The sequence below is a fragment of the Poromitra crassiceps genome, assembly GCF_964638095.1.
Source record: "Poromitra crassiceps genome assembly, chromosome: 2".
Taxonomy (NCBI): domain Eukaryota; kingdom Metazoa; phylum Chordata; class Actinopteri; order Beryciformes; family Melamphaidae; genus Poromitra; species Poromitra crassiceps.
The window spans coordinates 23,529,837-23,549,836 of NC_139624.1; the positions used below are offsets into that span (position 1 = coordinate 23,529,837).

Here is a 20,000-nt window from a genome sequence, read left to right on the forward strand (position 1 = left end):
CAATAAAAGCATACCGTTGGTTTGTCAGTGGAAAACTTTCCATTTGAAGGCGCTGTGCCTGGACTTCCAGGCAACTTGACACTGTCAAGCCGCTTCAGGACGCAGACAACAAAAATCCATAATGCAGGAACAGGCTTTCGGTGGGCCTTGTGGCAATAACAGAGCTGCCATTCTCCCTGTCACTGTACCATCAAAAAGATTAAAAAGCTGTTATATTAAGGTAAATAAATTACTTAATGGGGCTTTAATGTCACCCATTTTAATATAAAAAAAAAGTCTTGAAGTATCTGATAATTACTGTACTTAAGTATTGAAAGTAAAATGCAAGTAAGTGCTGTCACAAAGTATGATTACTTTTGTTGCATTACACCTGTGCTCTCTCCCCTCTCTGTGTCTCCTTCTTGTGTTTCTATGGAACTCCTCCTCCTCCTTCCTCTCCTCCTCTATCTGCACCTCCTCCTCTCGCCTCTGTAGGTGGAGATCAGTGTGCCCGCCCTGCCCAGGCTGGGGCCGTCTGATAGGCTGCAGTGCGTGTTCGGTTCCTTCCGCAGCGAAGCCGCGGTGACGCAGGCCCCCGACCGCCAGGTGACCTGCATCCTGCCCGACCCGGTGGACATCCCGCCCACTCCTGACCAGCAGGGTAGGTTGACTGCCAGACGGACGCACACAGGTCTTTCTATCACAATGTGTTGTTGTATCCTCCTCGACCGTTTGATGTAATGCAGTAGCTAACGCAGGGGTGTCAAACTGTGATGGCAAAAAAATGCTTGTTGCTTGATCAATAGAGAGGCAAAGTGGAACATCACTTCCTGCTTCAGCACTGTACCAGAGATTTTCATCCGCCATTTAATTTTCCCATAGGCATGTCATAAAATGCTTATAAAAATAGTTTTACTTGTTCAAACCAAACGGTTCAGATATATTTAGAAACAGGAGAGATCGCGTAACATTTCACTCGGACCAAAACGTAAAAGAAATGCCGGTTTAAAGAAAATATTTTTTCAATGTTGTTTTTTAAAGTTTTGGTCCGAGTCAAATGTTCTATGGTCTCTCTCGATTCTAAATATATCTGAACCGTTTGGTTTGAACAAGGAAAACTATTTTTATAAGCATTTTACTAAATGTCTATAGGAAAATAAATGGCGGATGAAAATCTCTGGTACAGTGCTGAAGCAGGAAGTGACGTTCACTTTGCCTCTCTATAATCAGTCGCTCGTTGAAAATGAATAAAGGAGGATTTATTCCAAAGGTTCATCTGTACAGAGAGACGCTGCTGCGTGACACTGCTCACACACACACACACACACACACACACACACACACACACACACACACACACCTGGTGTCTCACGGCGATGTGAGAGACACACTTCTCTGACAAACCTCAGGAGAAATATGAAAACTCATTTTAGTTCACGGGCCACATGGGACCCAATTAGTCCCAACTGGGCCAGACAAAGAAAATCAATGCATAATAATCTATACTGTCAATAACTACACATGCCAATTTTCCCATTTCTGCCAGTGTAAAGATTAGGCCTACAGGTACATTTTAAGAACACTATCACTTATCTCAGCTACCAATAGGCCTATCATTTCAAATCTACTGTGTGTAACTGTGCATTATTACAATTGACAACAGCGGTGCAATTCTTCTCTCTGCTCAACGGTACAGAAAATAGTTTAGCATTTAGTGATGAATACAGAAAAGGACTGAAGGACTTCTCAGTGCAATTTCCACACTTTGCAAAGTCATCCTGTGGGTTTTGAGGGCTGGTTCTGGCCCCCCGGGCCCTGTGTTTGACACTGAGCTAACAGCTGAAGTATGATTTCAAAACAAAGGAACAGTGAGGATGACGGATAGATAAAGAAAGTTGACTTGCCAGTGAAGGATGCCCCGGATGCTGATGACAAATGGGAAGCCTCAACATTCTACTCAGCAGTCTGAGTTTGATCTTGAGAAGAGTCAGGGGAGGCCGAATGTACAGGAATTGTTCCTATTTGTCTCAAAGCCCCAAAATGTGTGTACATGTGCAGTTTGATGTCCTGAACATTTTTCCAGCGCATATTTTTGCCTCCGTACTGTATCTGCTGACCATGATGAGACTGAAAAAAGTCTGTATGGTTTGATGGGCAAAAAATATAACTAGAATAAACAAAATTTCGGAAAGAAAATTCAATTGTGCTTGCTGCCCTCGCGACGCCCCGCCCCCCTTGCAGTGCCCCTGCCCTCGACCCCGCACTTCGATCGAACTATAAATCCAGCCCCAATCGGCAATGTGTAACTAGGATGTCTCTAGGTGGTTGCAAGGGTGTACTGACTGGTTGCTAGGGTGTTTCCGGCTGGTCCCTAGGGCGTTTGTAGATGGTTGCTAGGGTGTACTAAGTAGTTGTGTGCGGGAAATGGGCGGGCCTATGTGAATAGAAGCGGGTCAACCATCTGGTCAACTAGTGTAATTTTTCCGCCGTAGTAAAACCCGACTCTGTGAACCTACCAAGTTTGGTAGCTGCAGGTCTTATGGCTTCCGAGATACAGCTAATTTAATGCGAAAGATTTCAAAACCCAATTCAAGTGAATGGCGGGGGGAAATCGCACGTTATCGCAAATATCGCGAAAACCGTGCAATGAATCTCTTAGCAAAGTCAGAGCACACGTGTCATCAATGAGCCGCACGTTTTGATGTCTCACATGTCTATGTAGTGTGAAAACTGTAGGAGAAATGGCGAACACAACTTTTGGCCGGAAGAAAATGTAAGAATAAGTATGAGAAACAATAAGGATTGTGCGTGCCTAGCAGCAAGCACAATAATAGTGCTAAAGAAAACATTATAAACTGTTCAGATCGGCACATAATGGCCAATTCAGTGCAAAATTGCAATTTTAAGAGAACTGAGAATGTGCCGTTTTCCCACACGCCTGATTATCATAGATAGTGAAAATGGTAATGTTCTCGGTTCTCTTAAAATTATACTTCCATTGTATTTATACATTCTCTCTCTCTCTTTCTCTCTCTCTCGTGTGTGTGTATGCCTGTGTGTGTGTGTGTGTGTGTGTGTGTGTGTGTGTGTGTGTGTGTGTGTGTGTGCGCGTGTGTGCGTGTGTGCGTGTGTGCGTGCGTGTGTGTGTGTGTGTGTGTGTGTTCAGACTATGTGTCAGTCCCAGTCAAGGTGCTGGTGAACAATGCCATCGAAGTGACGTCCGGAGAATATCACTTCTACAACTGTGCTGCTACTGTCAGGAAGAACCAGAACACACCGTAAGATGCACATCTCTCACGCATACATACACACACACACACCCGCACACACACACACACACACACACACACACACACACACACACACACACACACACACACGTATGTAGACATCCCACGCACCCTTTTCATGTTGTATTGTGTGTTGTTTTCAGGTGCATAGCATGTGTGACCAGTGAATGGGGCTGTCAGTGGAACGCCCAAGACCACAGCTGCAGTGACAATGACGATGCTGTAGCAGGCGCTTACATCATCAAACCACAACAGGTAGGCTGTGGTGTGTGTTGGTCTGTCTGTCTGTCTGTCTGTCTATATATCTGTCTACAATATCTATCTGACTATCTGTCTTCAGCGTCCGATACGCTTCAGGTGTGTTTGGGGTGTTAGTCCGGCCGGCTCCGGTTCGAATCCGACCTGTGGCCCTTTGCCTGATGTCATCCCCTCTCTCTCCCTCCCTTTCCTGTCGATCTACTGTCCTATCAAACGAAGGCAAAATGCAGAGGGCGGGATCTGTACGGGCCACAAGCTCACTTTAGAAAGGCAGACATCTCAGCACCTGGCCAGCACCTTTTGTGCTCTAGGGGGCAGTAATAGTCTCTCTCATTGTCCCTTTAAATCACAGTGTTTACAGTACATTGCCTTTAATTGTCTTGTACGTCTTTCAATTTAAAAATGGTGACTTGACCGTCTCAATTGTGTTATTGCTTAATGGAACTGTATATTTCTGCTGCTTGTCCCTCTTGTCTATCATCCAGTCTGCCAGTTGTCCCCAGTTTGTGTCTCCAGAGCCTCTGCTGATCCCTGTGGGCTACAGGACCGCCATCAGCTTCCAGGGAAACAACCTGGACTTCTACAAGGTGAGATCACTCAAATCTGCTTCCAGCTCTCATGCTTTATGGTTCAGTATGTCTTCTTGGCTATAAACGACTTCCCTCCATCCTCTCTGCTCCAGGACCTGAGGTTTAGCATCGGGACTGAGCTTATGAAACACTCCGAAGATGAGGTGACCCAGGACCAGGGGTCAAAGTTCAACTTCAGAGGATACGAGGTCAGTATACACAATACCATGTATTCCCCTTTTCTTCCAGAACTGTTTTCTTGTCAGCCTCTTAAACAGTATTTATAATCATAATGATGAAATCATAATAATCATAATACAATGTTCCCATGGGTCCTTGAAAGCCTTGAAAGAATTTGAGGGAATTGGGCCTGGAAAGCCCTTGAAAAGTCCTTGAATTTGATGTTTAAGAAAGTTCTGGAACCCTGATAATAATATGTTATTTATTTGTTTGTTTATTTATTTATCTTGTTGTAGGATAAATACAGTTAGAGCACTTGCCACCTGCCACAATAGGTGGTGAGTGCTGTATCTCCTACTTATTTACTATGACAGAAGTACCTGTCTTATGGTGCCCCCTTCTGGTTTACCAAGTAACACCATTATTTCCCCTTAGTCATTGAAGCACTGGGATAAAGTGTGTGTGTCAGTGTGGTGTGTGTGTGTGTGTGTGTGTGCGTGTGTGTTACTACTGAGCTTCTCTTTCTCTTCTCATTATCTCTTATCTTTCTATCCCCCCTCTCTACTCCCACCCCCCACCCTCTGCCAACACACACGCACATACACACACACACACACACACACACACACACACACACACACACACACCCCTAAGACAGTGTGCTGACCACAGATAGATAAATGCAAGGTCATTTTGTATTGACCTCGAAATTAGAAGGTGGTGAATAGATTTTTGTTTTCTTTGCTGTAATGCAGACGTGATGTGAAATAAACTGTGTGTGTGTGTGTGTGTGTGTGTGTGTGTGTGTGTGTGTGTGTGTGTGTGTGTGTGTGTGTGTGTGTGTGTGTGTGTAGTTTGCTTATGACAAGCAGCAGGAGGTGAACGTATCTTTCCATGTGAAAGACAGAGACACAGAGAGGAAGATTGACAGCACCCTGACAGGTTTGTGTCTCACACATGCCCACACACACACCAAAACACACAATCCACCGATATGTAGAATATCACATCTCTGAAGCAAAAAGACACGTTTCTAGATACATTCAACGTTCTCCGCGTCATAGAGTCTGTTATTGAAATAGTGCGGAAGAGTGTTGTGGTTGAGGTGGATGGAGGCTGTAAACACTTGCCTTTCACACTGGAGAGTCGTGTTCAAGTCCCAGAATGTCCAAAGTTTACATTTCAACTGTAAGTCACCAATATTATTTAAAAAAAAATTATGAAACAATACACGAGCCATTACAAGACAAACAGGCTGAGACACAGGGAAAAAGAAAAAAGAAAAAAAAATTGTCAAGCGCACCAAACTTTCTGAACAATGTCACGTGGTCGAAACGGTCACTCGTCTATTGGACAGAATATAGAGGGGAAATCTCTCCTCTTCTGCTGCCTTGCCTGCTGAGGGGTGACTGAACAACACAAGTGAATCCACGAAACACAACCCATAGAGAAACACCACCTTTATGCGATCTTGGGATTTCTGGTTTTACTTTGGTGTTACTATCAAATCAATATTTTACAAGAATGCGCCCAATATGAGCAGCAGATGAGGCAGCGAACTGTTGGGTCATCATTCTGCAGATGAGACGAGATGAGACGAGCAGTAGAAACAGCGCGGTGCACACCGACCTGTGTGCAAACACTGCGGCGCGCACACCGACCTGTGTGCACACCGACCTGTGTGCACACCGACCTGTGTGCGCACCGACCTGTGTGCGCGCCGCAGTGTTTGTTTTGCTTCCTTCTACCACCTTCTACTCATGATGCACTGCCTTTCCTATATTTGCTCTTGTGTTTGGTTCGGTTTGCTTTCACACCACAAATGAACCGCGCTAGAGTTCACTTGCAAACGAACCGAGACCCACGTTTTCAAGCGGACCAGAGTTTGCTTGTTTGTTCCGCAACAGAGTTCGTTTGTGCTTTCACACCACCCCAAACGAAGCGCACTATCCGAGCAAACGAACTCTTATATGTTTATATATATATATATATGGTTATATATTTACACATATATGCTTGTATGTAAAAGCGACCTTAGAGTACCAATCAAAAGTTTTAGCCCAGAATCCTGTTAATGAAGGGCAGAACCAGAAGGCATGAGATAGTGTGCCCTCTCTGACACCTGTCACATAGTGTGCCCTCTCTGACACCTGACACCTGTCACACAGTGGTGAGACAGATGGGTAGATCTTGTGTGATTTATGATTCGAGTAGTGAAGCTGGCGAGCCACGTGTGAAAGTGTGGAAGTGAAGTAATCACAGTGTACAGTATGAGTTTGATTCATCTGTCTCATTTCCAATTCAATTTGGACTGCATTATGCTAATGCTAATGCTAATCAGCCCTAACCTCTCCCCCCTCTCTGTCTGCTTCCTCCCCCCCCCCCAGTGGTGCTGTATAACTGCTCTGTGGGACGGGAGGACTGCAGCCTGTGTAAGCACGCCGATGCCAAGTACCAGTGTGTCTGGTGTTCCTCCACACACACCTGTGTGTACCGGGAGCTGTGCCCATCACCAGAGCCCACGCACTGCCCCGACCCCAAGATTGTCGATGTAAGTTCAAGTCATATACTGTATACCCAGGTTAAACAGGCACTAAACAATACAACTGTGCCTTTTGCTTGGCCGGAAATGATGGTGGTGTCCAGGTGGTTTACACAGGACTTCACAATCTGCCCATGACATTCCCCGGATCATAACCCACCGCCATGCAAAAAAAAATATTGGGGGGGTGGGCGCTAGTAAAAGCGTGTGTCGTACGACGACGCCGGCCCCGGAGAGTTGCACAGATTTACTTTTCTATCACAGTTTTTGCACCATTTATTTCTCTATAAATGTGATAAAGTATAGTATAAAGTTATATAATGTAATATAATGTAATGTAGCACCTGTAACTTCATGCTGCTTTTCTTGGCCAGGTCCCCCCCAAAAATATATTTTCTTATTTTGAAGCAGCGGTGGGCAGGATGTAGTAGCGGTGGGCCACCACCACACTGCTAAATGCATATAGAGGAAACCCTGAGTTGTAAGTGGGCTTAATCCTTTGGTGATGATGTCACATTAGCCTAGCAGACATTTGTAAGCACGTGTAGCTGTAATGATGTTAATGTTGATTTGGTTTGGCTTTGCATTGCTGCTCACAGCTGGCAAGCATAAGCCGGATTTCAGTTCTTTCACTTCCAAAGAGACCTGAGAACAGCCATAAAAATAGGAAAGAAAACAGTACAATTCAGTCAATCAGCAACATAGAGACACTTCAAACATCATAGAGAAAATATATCTCATGGCTTTAAAATCACTGAAGGAGACAATAAGTGATGATAAATGGTTCCATTCATTAGGTACACAGCAAAATGCTAAGCTAACACGTGCTGTGATCTGGTTCTATCATCACACAGCACAGATGTGAAGAGCAGCAGGGTTCATAAGTAGAGCCTGATAGAATACAATGCATTGCTTTGACCTTCTTTTTGTGAGGAACACCAGAGAACCTTTTGATACAAGTCACAATGGTCAGTGTGGAATGTGTATTTTGTAATAAAAGGCGTTGCAGTAATGACGGAAGAGGAGCTGTCACTCAGCAGACGGCACTTTGGAATGGACTTTTGATCATTGATAAAAAAACAATCCAAAGGGAAGCATTGATAATGTGCAGAGAGAAGACCACCCAACAACAACTAATGTGCCTTCCAATAAATCAGCTTGTGCAAAGTGACACAAAGCAGGAAAATAAATCAATGGTATATTACCTGTAATACTGTCGTATAGCTACAACCCAATGAAGATTACAGTGCAAACGACTGGCATAGTGGTGTCAGAAGTTCCAAAGCTGTTGGTGGAAAATCTCATTTTGCGTATTAACCCTTGGGCCAATAAGAGTCATTTTGACACCGCATTATATGCTTTATATAGCCGCCATATTTGATTGACATCATTCCCAGGGTGGGAAACTGCAGGAGACGAAGGCGAAGCAGATGGAAAAAGAGTCAAACTCAACCGTTCTTTGGACAAAAAGTTTAAAATAGACAATTTAATTCTCCTTCACTTTTGTGGAGAGATGAGCAGAGCAGCAACTGGACTAAAGGAACATCAATGATTCACAATGCATAGCATTAGCTAATGTTAGCAGCAGTCAGCTAATTCATGTTTTTAACCTAATAAATGACATAACACAAAGGTTGAATTCTTGTTACTTGTCAGGATTAACAGCCTTTTCCTTTAGTGTTGTTAGTAATAGGTGAATATTACACTTCATATTTAATGACACTTCTGTTACAAACAAATTGTTTATGGCCAGTGGTTCTCAAACTGTGGTCCCGCCCCCTGGTGGTCTGCCAGAGCAGGAGGGAGGGGGGATACAGACAACCGTTTTTACACATACACATTAACCCTGAGGAGTAGGCTCGGGCCGTTGACGGAGAAAATTTCAGTTCCACATTGATTACATTTGTATTACAAATTCAATAAGCTATAATTGCATACGCATAATTATTGGTATGAGTTATTAGACAAATGCACGTCACATGGACAGGCAATAGGCAGACACTATCTACAGACAGACAGCTTATCTGTCGTGGCATTAAACAGCCCAATGCATTCTGCTACACACACGTGCACACAGACAGACATGGCACCATCCCATACAAATAGTTATTGGTATTAGTTATCATCATAAACTGCTCACACACATAGGTAAGCAGATTTCACCCTCTGCACACACTCACATGTCATGTCACACGTGACTGACCTTGATTGTCTGCAGCCTCTGCTGCAGCTCCTAGACAAAACATGTGTGCTCCACAGTACAGATTCCCCTCCCCTCCCCTCCCCTCCCCTCCCCTCCCCTCCCCTCCCCTCTCCTCTCTCTCTCCTCTCTGCTGAGAAGATGGCAGTTTACAGGGTTATATGTTTTAGCTGAATACATTATTTTAAGACAACTTCCAGACTCCTGGCTTCAATTCAATATTTGGCTCATATTGGCTGAAAATGCTGTTGTTTATTGCGGGATGAGGAGTGATTATTATTGGCACCAATTCCATTCCATAACAGCCGACTTTCGGAAATATTGTGATATTTGGGGAAATGTCACGTTTTTGTACATCTACTTTCAGAGGCTGTAGCAGGTTCAGTTTTAAAGACAGAGTGAAGTTTCTGGTATCATACAGTGTGAAACTAGAAGAGCCAAGGCATCAATTGGTATAGACCAGCGCCTCCCCTGGAGGGCGCCAGAGACACCTTCAGGGGAAATGTAGAGACTTGGCCATGCTGGCTGCACACTCGCTGCACAGCCTCCGCCCTCCTCCGGGGGCAGAGCGCCCGCAGTCTGGCTGCCTGTGTCGAGGCGAGCTCATGCTGTCAGAGGAGAAACCAGCGAGAAGGAAATCGAGATTTTTTTTTTTAAATGCGTGTTTCTTATGAATATATGAAGCAACCTACTGTACATTTATGACATATAGGAAAGACAGGAGATACTAATGTAGATTCAAAACAAAACAAGTAAAATAAACACTTTTCATCATGTATTATTCAAGTATCATGGCAGGATGCAACGAAATGTACTACTTTTGATTCGTGATTGACATTTCAATACTGTACATGTATTTGTTTTTGCTGATCAGAATTAATGGGAATCTTGACGGCCTCAAATCGAATGTGCCAAGACTTCCAAGTTGCCGCTTTGAACTGTTAAAGTCCTTCCGACACTTCTTCCCACATGACACAAACACAGCAATTGCCTGTAATGTGTAAATCCACGTTTTCACTTTAGAAATCATTAAATCATCACATCATCAAACAGACTTTATTTTCTTCCATTTTCTCCTGCCCCAGATCATCCCTCGCTTCGGCCCCCTGAACGGCCGGATCTCGGTGACCATCAAAGGCTCCAACCTGGGAATCAAGAAGCAGGACGTGAAGAAGATCACGGTGGCTGGAGTGGACTGCGTTCACCAGGAGGACAGATACTCCGTCTCCACAAGGTCATCCCTCTGGGAATTGTCCCTACTGTACTGTACTGTACTGTACTATACCATACTGTACTATACTATACTGTACTGTACTATACAGAACAATCCCCAATTAGGAGACATTGTGTTGTTGATGTGAATACTAGAGTCCACTCCTTTTAAAAGGAAGCCTCCCAGGGCTGGACATGAACTTTTTGAGCCACTTGTCCTTCAGACAAGTACATTTACCTTTCTCGTGTCCAGGCACAAAAGTCACTGGGTAAAAAATTGTCCAGCCACACTAACCTGTTTAATATGGGAGTAAACAGGCATTTTAACCAGGTTTCTCATTGTCACAGTATGAGCCGACCTAGGCTATTCTAACCCTGTTATGGTGTTTACATGACGTTCCTCTGTGGTGTTCCGCTTACGTACTTCATTAGCGAACATCTTGTCAGGAGTCTGAACTTGTCGAAGCTCCTAACAGGTTGAAGCTCCTCACATTGCTAGTGATTATAATAACCCTCTCTCACCCTCTCCACAGTGTGGTGTGTGAGATCGGCCCGGCCAGGCGCCCGCCCCCATCTGACGTCCCATTTGAATTGGAGAACTATGGAGCGGTGGAAGTGGAAGTGGAGGGAGGGAGAAGAGGCGTATCGGAAGTCATCTTTACCTACAGGGTAGGTGCACGCGCACACACACACACACACACACACACACACACACACACACACACACACACACACACACACACACACACACACACACACACACACACACAGTAGATGTTGGCAAATGCACATACTTGTGCATTCATGTATGCCCGCACATGGGCACCATACATATTTATAAGCACATCATCTCCTCAGGCTCCTGAAACTTTTCGGGCTGAGAAATGTAGTCTTCAGGTTTGACAAATTTGGTCAGTCATGAAAGCTGTTTGTTTTGACAAAAAGAGATTCCAACTCGTATGGAAAACGGTGGAGCAACGAGCGGGGCAGCAGGGGGCATCAGGGGACATCAGGGGGCAGCAGAGGGAACTGGCCAAGTACAATTGGGGAGAAGACGGGAGAAAACCAGAGGGGAAAAATTGTCTGAAAGAGAAAGTTAAAATGCCTTAAATACAGTTTTTAGAGATCTGGTTTTAGCATGAAATGACAGGATTCTTTGTTCTCAAGCTCTCTGTTCAACTTCATCCCTGTTATATCTTTATTATTGTCTAGTGGGTCTCACTGCCAAAGTAACGAGAACAAAATGTCAAATGCAAAAGTGCATCTCTGCAACTGCAACACTGCTGCCCCGAATAAGTTGTCGCACTCAGAATGTGTCATTTGAAGTTCATATTTACACCTTTCTTGCCTTGCTGCCAAAATAGACAAATATCAGCCAAACCTTAAACCAAGCACAAACAAATGCATTTCAGCAACTTTCAAACACTGTGCTTGTCTTCATCAGCTCAATTCTGACACGTTGACTTGTTAGATTCGGAAGCAGCTTTATCCTCCCTCCCAGTGTCGTTCATGAATGAATATGTGCTCTAGTTGAGTTTGGCTTGCTGTCAGCACAGAGCAGTACAAAGCCATCAGCCAACAGCAGCCACCTCATGCTGCGCTCCACTCCGTTCTCAATACTCTTCAAGCAGAGTGACTTGATAGACTGTGGAACCGTCGAACCCCCTGCTGGTGAAGTAGTGTGGTGATAAATAATCATGTCTCTTTGTTTTCCCTTGCTGCCAAAATAACACGTGGTGGAGTTATCCAGCTCTGGATAATAACACGCGGTGGAGTTATCCAGCTCTGGAAAATAACACGTGGTGGAGTTATCCAGCTCTGGAAAATAACACGTGGTGGAGTTATCCAGCTCTGGAAAATAACACGTGGTGGAGTTATCCAGCTCTGGAAAATAACACGTGGTGGAGTTATCCAGCTCTGGATAATAACACGTGGTGGAGAAATCAGCTCTGGAAAATAACACGTGGTGGAGAAATCCAGCTCTGGATAATAACACGTGGTGGAGTTATCCAGCTCTGGATAATAACACGTGGTGGAGTTATCCAGCTCTGGAAAATAACACGTGGTGGAGTTATCCAGCTCTGGATAATAACACGTGGTGGAGAAATCAGCTCTGGAAAATAACACGTGGTGGAGAAATCCAGCTCTGGATAATAACACGTGGTGGAGTTATCCAGCTCTGGATAATAACACGTGGTGGAGTTATCCAGCTCTGGATAATAACACGTGGTGGAGTTATCCAGCTCTGGATAATAACACGTGGTGGAGTTATCCAGCTCTGGATAATAACACGTGGTGGAGTTATCCAGCTCTGGATAATAACACGCGGTGGAGTTATCAGCTCTGGATAATAACACGTGGTGGAGTTATCAGCTCTGGAAAATAACACGTGGTGGAGTTATCAGCTCTGGATAATAACACGTGGTGGAGTTATCCAGCTCTGGATAATAACACGTGGTGGAGTTATCAGCTCTGGAAATTAACATGTGGTGGAGTTATCCAGCTCTGGAAAATAACACGTGGTGGAGTTATCCAGCTCTGGATAATAACACGCGGTGGAGTTATCCAGCTCTGGAAAATAACACGTGGTGGAGTTATCAGCTCTGGAAAATAACACGTGGTGGAGTTATCAGCTCTGGAAAATAACACGTGGTGGAGTTATCCAGCTCTGGATAATAACACGTGGTGGAGTTATCAGCTCTGGAAAATAACACGTGGTGGAGTTATCCAGCTCTGGATAATAACACGTGGTGGAGTTATCAGCTCTGGATAATAACACGTGGTGGAGTTATCAGCTCTGGAAATTAACACGTGGTGGAGTTATCAGCTCTGGAAATTAACACGTGGTGGAGTTATCCAGCTCTGGATAATAACACGTGGTGGAGTTATCAGCTCTGGAAATTAACACGTGGTGGAGTTATCAGCTCTGGATAATAACACACGGTGGAGTTATCCAGCTCTGGATAATAACACGTGGTGGAGTTATCCAGCTCTGGATAATAACACGTGGTGGAGTTATCCAGCTCTGGATAATAACACGTGGTGGAGTTATCCAGCTCTGGAAATTAACACGTGGTGGAGTTATCCAGCTCTGGATAATAACACGTGGTGGAGTTATCAGCTCTGGATAATAACACGTGGTGGAGTTATCAGCTCTGGATAATAACACGTGGTGGAGTTATCAGCTCTGGAAATTAACACGTGGTGGAGTTATCAGCTCTGGAAATTAACACGTGGTGGAGTTATCCAGCTCTGGATAATAACACGTGGTGGAGTTATCAGCTCTGGAAATTAACACGTGGTGGAGTTATCCAGCTCTGGATAATAACACGTGGTGGAGTTATCCAGCTCTGGATAATAACACGTGGTGGAGTTATCCAGCTCTGGATAATAACACGTGGTGGAGTTATCAGCTCTGGAAATTAACACGTGGTGGAGTTATCCAGCTCTGGATAATAACACGTGGTGGAGTTATCCAGCTCTGGATAATAACACGTGGTGGAGTTATCCAGCTCTGGATAATAACACGTGGTGGAGTTATCAGCTCTGGAAAATAACACGTGGTGGAGTTATCAGCTCTGGAAATTAACACGTGGTGGAGTTATCCAGCTCTGGATAATAACACGTGGTGGAGTTATCCAGCTCTGGAAAATAACACGTGGTGGAGTTATCAGCTCTGGAAATTAACACGTGGTGGAGTTATCCAGCTCTGGATAATAACACGTGGTGGAGTTATCCAGCTCTGGATAATAACACGTGGTGGAGTTATCCAGCTCTGGATAATAACACACGGTGGAGTTATCAGCTCTGGATAATAACACACGGTGGAGTTATCCAGCTCTGGATAATAACACGTGGTGGAGTTATCAGCTCTGGATAATAACACGCGGTGGAGTTATCCAGCTCTGGAAAATAACACACGGTGGAGTTATCCAGCTCTGGATAATAACACACGGTGGAGTTATCAGCTCTGGATAATAACACACGGTGGAGTTATCCAGCTCTGGATAATAACACACGGTGGAGTTATCAGCTCTGGATAATAACACGCGGTGGAGTTATCCAGCTCTGGAAAATAACACGCGGTGGAGTTATCCAGCTCTGGAAAATAACACGTGGTGGAGTTATCAGCTCTGGATAATAACACGTGGTGGAGTTATCAGCTCTGGATAATAACACACGGTGGAGTTATCCAGCTCTGGATAATAACACACGGTGGAGTTATCCAGCTCTGGATAATAACACACGGTGGAGTTATCAGCTCTGGATAATAACACGCGGTGGAGTTATCCAGCTCTGGAAAATAACACGCGGTGGAGTTATCCAGCTCTGGAAAATAACACGTGGTGGAGTTATCAGCTCTGGATAATAACACGTGGTGGAGTTATCAGCTCTGGATAATAACACGTGGTGGAGTTATCCAGCTCTGGAAAATAACACGTGGTGGAGTTATCAGCTCTGGATAATAACACGTGGTGGAGTTATCCAGCTCTGGATAATAACACGTGGTGGAGTTATCAGCTCTGGATAATAACACGTGGTGGAGTTATCCAGCTCTGGAAAATAACACGTGGTGGAGTTATCAGCTCTGGAAAATAACACGTGGTGGAGTTATCAGCTCTGGAAAATAACACGTGGTGGAGTTATCAGCTCTGGAAAATAACACGTGGTGGAGTTATCAGCTCTGGAAATTAACACGTGGTGGAGTTATCCAGCTCTGGATAATAACACGTGGTGGAGTTATCCAGCTCTGGATAATAACACGCGGTGGAGTTATCCAGCTCTGGAAAATAACACGCGGTGGAGTTATCCAGCTCTGGAAAATAACACGTGGTGGAGTTATCAGCTCTGGATAATAACACGTGGTGGAGTTATCAGCTCTGGATAATAACACGTGGTGGAGTTATCCAGCTCTGGAAAATAACACGTGGTGGAGTTATCCAGCTCTGGATAATAACACGTGGTGGAGTTATCCAGCTCTGGATAATAACACGTGGTGGAGTTATCAGCTCTGGAAAATAACACGTGGTGGAGTTATCCAGCTCTGGATAATAACACGTGGTGGAGTTATCAGCTCTGGAAAATAACACGTGGTGGAGTTATCAGCTCTGGAAAATAACACGCGGTGGAGTTATCAGCTCTGGAAAATAACACGTGGTGGAGTTATCAGCTCTGGATAATAACACGTGGTGGAGTTATCCAGCTCTGGAAAATAACACGTGGTGGAGTTATCAGCTCTGGATAATAACACGTGGTGGAGTTATCCAGCTCTGGAAAATAACACGTGGTGGAGTTATCAGCTCTGGATAATAACACGTGGTGGAGTTATCCAGCTCTGGATAATAACACGTGGTGGAGTTATCAGCTCTGGATAATAACACGTGGTGGAGTTATCAGCTCTGGAAAATAACACGTGGTGGAGTTATCAGCTCTGGATAATAACACGTGGTGGAGTTATCCAGCTCTGGAAAATAACACGTGGTGGAGTTATCCAGCTCTGGAAAATAACACGTGGTGGAGTTATCAGCTCTGGATAATAACACGTGGTGGAGTTATCCAGCTCTGGAAAATAACACGTGGTGGAGTTATCCAGCTCTGGAAAATAACACGTGGTGGAGTTATCAGCTCTGGAAAATAACACGTGGTGGAGTTATCCAGCTCTGGAAAATAACACGTGGTGGAGTTATCAGCTCTGGAAAATAACACGTGGTGGAGTTATCAGCTCTGGAAAATAACACGTGGTGGAGTTATCCAGCTCTGGAAAATAACACGTGGTGGAGTTATCCAGCTCTGGAAAATAACACGTGGTGGAGTTATCAGCTCTGGAAAATAACACGTGGTGGAGTTATCAGCTCTGGATAATAACACGTGGTGGAGTTATCCAGCTCTGGAAAATAACACGTGGTGGAGTTATCCAGCTCTGGAAAATAACACGTGGTGGAGTTATCAGCTCTGGAAAATAACACGTGGTGGAGTTATCCAGCTCTGGAAAATAACACGTGGTGGAGTTATCCAGCTCTGGAAAATAACACATGGTGGAGTTATCCAGCTCTGGAAAATAACACGTGGTGGAGTTATCCAGCTCTGGAAAATAACACGTGGTGGAGTTATCAGCTCTGGAAAATAACACGTGGTGGAGTTATCAGCTCTGGATAATAACACGTGGTGGAGTTATCCAGCTCTGGAAAATAACACGTGGTGGAGTTATCCAGCTCTGGAAAATAACACGTGGTGGAGTTATCAGCTCTGGAAAATAACACGTGGTGGAGTTATCCAGCTCTGGAAAATAACACGTGGTGGAGTTATCCAGCTCTGGATAATAACACGTGGTGGAGTTATCAGCTCTGGATAATAACACGCGGTGGAGTTATCCAGCTCTGGATAATAACACGTGGTGGAGTTATCCAGCTCTGGATAATAACACGCGGTGGAGTTATCCAGCTCTGGATAATAACACGCGGTGGAGTTATCCAGCTCTGGATAATAACACGTGGTGGAGTTATCAGCTCTGGAAAATAACACGTGGTGGAGTTATCCAGCTCTGGATAATAACACGTGGTGGAGTTATCCAGCTCTGGAAAATAACACGTGGTGGAGTTATCCAGCTCTGGATAATAACACGCGGTGGAGTTATCCAGCTCTGGATAATAACACGTGGTGGAGTTATCCAGCTCTGGATAATAACACACGGTGGAGTTATCCAGCTCTGGAAAATAACACACGGTGGAGTTATCAGCTCTGGAAATTAACACGTGGTGGAGTTATCAGCTCTGGAAATTAACACGTGGTGGAGTTATCAGCTCTGGATAATAACACGTGGTGGAGTTATCCAGCTCTGGAAAATAACACGCGGTGGAGTTATCCAGCTCTGGATAATAACACGTGGTGGAGTTATCAGCTCTGGATAATAACACGTGGTGGAGTTATCAGCTCTGGATAATAACACGTGGTGGAGTTATCCAGCTCTGGAAAATAACACGTGGTGGAGTTATCAGCTCTGGATAATAACACGTGGTGGAGTTATCCAGCTCTGGAAAATAACACGTGGTGGAGTTATCAGCTCTGGATAATAACACGTGGTGGAGTTATCCAGCTCTGGAAAATAACACGTGGTGGAGTTATCAGCTCTGGATAATAACACGTGGTGGAGTTATCAGCTCTGGAAAATAACACGTGGTGGAGTTATCAGCTCTGGAAAATAACACGCGGTGGAGTTATCAGCTCTGGAAAATAACACGTGGTGGAGTTATCAGCTCTGGATAATAACACGTGGTGGAGTTATCCAGCTCTGGAAAATAACACGTGGTGGAGTTATCAGCTCTGGATAATAACACGTGGTGGAGTTATCCAGCTCTGGAAAATAACACGTGGTGGAGTTATCAGCTCTGGATAATAACACGTGGTGGAGTTATCCAGCTCTGGAAAATAACACGTGGTGGAGTTATCAGCTCTGGATAATAACACGTGGTGGAGTTATCCAGCTCTGGATAATAACACGTGGTGGAGTTATCAGCTCTGGATAATAACACGTGGTGGAGTTATCAGCTCTGGAAAATAACACGTGGTGGAGTTATCAGCTCTGGATAATAACACGTGGTGGAGTTATCCAGCTCTGGAAAATAACACGTGGTGGAGTTATCCAGCTCTGGAAAATAACACGTGGTGGAGTTATCAGCTCTGGATAATAACACGTGGTGGAGTTATCCAGCTCTGGAAAATAACACGTGGTGGAGTTATCCAGCTCTGGAAAATAACACGTGGTGGAGTTATCAGCTCTGGAAAATAACACGTGGTGGAGTTATCCAGCTCTGGAAAATAACACGTGGTGGAGTTATCAGCTCTGGAAAATAACACGTGGTGGAGTTATCAGCTCTGGAAAATAACACGTGGTGGAGTTATCCAGCTCTGGAAAATAACACGTGGTGGAGTTATCCAGCTCTGGAAAATAACACGTGGTGGAGTTATCCAGCTCTGGATAATAACACGTGGTGGAGTTATCAGCTCTGGATAATAACACGTGGTGGAGTTATCAGCTCTGGAAAATAACACGTGGTGGAGTTATCAGCTCTGGATAATAACACGTGGTGGAGTTATCCAGCTCTGGAAAATAACACGTGGTGGAGTTATCCAGCTCTGGAAAATAACACGTGGTGGAGTTATCAGCTCTGGAAAATAACACGTGGTGGAGTTATCCAGCTCTGGAAAATAACACGTGGTGGAGTTATCCAGCTCTGGAAAATAACACATGGTGGAGTTATCCAGCTCTGGAAAATAACACGTGGTGGAGTTATCCAGCTCTGGAAAATAACACGTGGTGGAGTTATCAGCTCTGGAAAATAACACGTGGTGGAGTTATCAGCTCTGGATAATAACACGTGGTGGAGTTATCCAGCTCTGGAAAATAACACGTGGTGGAGTTATCCAGCTCTGGAAAATAACACGTGGTGGAGTTATCAGCTCTGGAAAATAACACGTGGTGGAGTTATCCAGCTCTGGAAAATAACACGTGGTGGAGTTATCCAGCTCTGGATAATAACACGTGGTGGAGTTATCAGCTCTGGATAATAACACACGGTGGAGTTATCCAGCTCTGGATAATAACACGCGGTGGAGTTATCCAGCTCTGGATAATAACACGTGGTGGAGTTATCCAGCTCTGGATAATAACACGCGGTGGAGTTATCCAGCTCTGGATAATAACACGCGGTGGAGTTATCCAGCTCTGGAAAATAACACGTGGTGGAGTTATCCAGCTCTGGATAATAACACGCGGTGGAGTTATCCAGCTCTGGATAATAACACGTGGTGGAGTTATCAGCTCTGGAAAATAACACGTGGTGGAGTTATCCAGCTCTGGATAATAACACGTGGTGGAGTTATCCAGCTCTGGATAATAACACGTGGTGGAGTTATCCAGCTCTGGAAAATAACACGTGGTGGAGTTATCCAGCTCTGGATAATAACACGCGGTGGAGTTATCCAGCTCTGGATAATAACACGTGGTGGAGTTATCCAGCTCTGGATAATAACACACGGTGGAGTTATCCAGCTCTGGAAAATAACACACGGTGGAGTTATCAGCTCTGGAAATTAACACGTGGTGGAGTTATCAGCTCTGGAAATTAACACGTGGTGGAGTTATCAGCTCTGGATAATAACACGTGGTGGAGTTATCAGCTCTGGAAATTAACACGTGGTGGAGTTATCCAGCTCTGGATAATAACACGTGGTGGAGTTATCCAGCTCTGGAAAATAACACGTGGTGGAGTTATCCAGCTCTGGATAATAACACGTGGTGGAGTTATCCAGCTCTGGAAAATAACACGTGGTGGAGTTATCAGCTCTGGAAATTAACACGTGGTGGAGTTATCCAGCTCTGGATAATAACACGTGGTGGAGTTATCCAGCTCTGGAAAATAACACGTGGTGGAGTTATCAGCTCTGGAAATTAACACGTGGTGGAGTTATCCAGCTCTGGATAATAACACGTGGTGGAGTTATCAGCTCTGGATAATAACACACGGTGGAGTTATCCAGCTCTGGAAAATAACACGTGGTGGAGTTATCAGCTCTGGAAAATAACACGTGGTGGAGTTATCCAGCTCTGGAAAATAACACGTGGTGGAGTTATCCAGCTCTGGAAAATAACACGTGGTGGAGTTATCAGCTCTGGAAAATAACACACGGTGGAGTTATCAGCTCTGGAAATTAACACGTGGTGGAGTTATCAGCTCTGGAAATTAACACGTGGTGGAGTTATCAGCTCTGGA

At 44.6% G+C, this 20,000-nt stretch overlaps 1 protein-coding gene across 1 annotated transcript in view; it reads left to right on the plus strand.

The window, feature by feature from the left end:
• The window catches only part of LOC310799083 (plexin-B2-like), a gene marked incomplete at both ends in the record, with an annotated part of 33,914 nt that overhangs the window by 13,081 nt on the left and 833 nt on the right, over positions 1-20,000 (plus strand). The window contains 9 exons of the mRNA XM_083661644.1: positions 475-640; positions 3,146-3,257; positions 3,413-3,524; positions 4,013-4,114; positions 4,210-4,305; positions 5,131-5,218; positions 6,664-6,827; positions 10,104-10,252; positions 10,764-10,899. Coding sequence (XP_083517770.1) covers positions 475-640; positions 3,146-3,257; positions 3,413-3,524; positions 4,013-4,114; positions 4,210-4,305; positions 5,131-5,218; positions 6,664-6,827; positions 10,104-10,252; positions 10,764-10,899 — 1,125 coding nt within the window. The remainder of the gene's footprint in view (positions 1-474; positions 641-3,145; positions 3,258-3,412; positions 3,525-4,012; positions 4,115-4,209; positions 4,306-5,130; positions 5,219-6,663; positions 6,828-10,103; positions 10,253-10,763; positions 10,900-20,000) is intronic.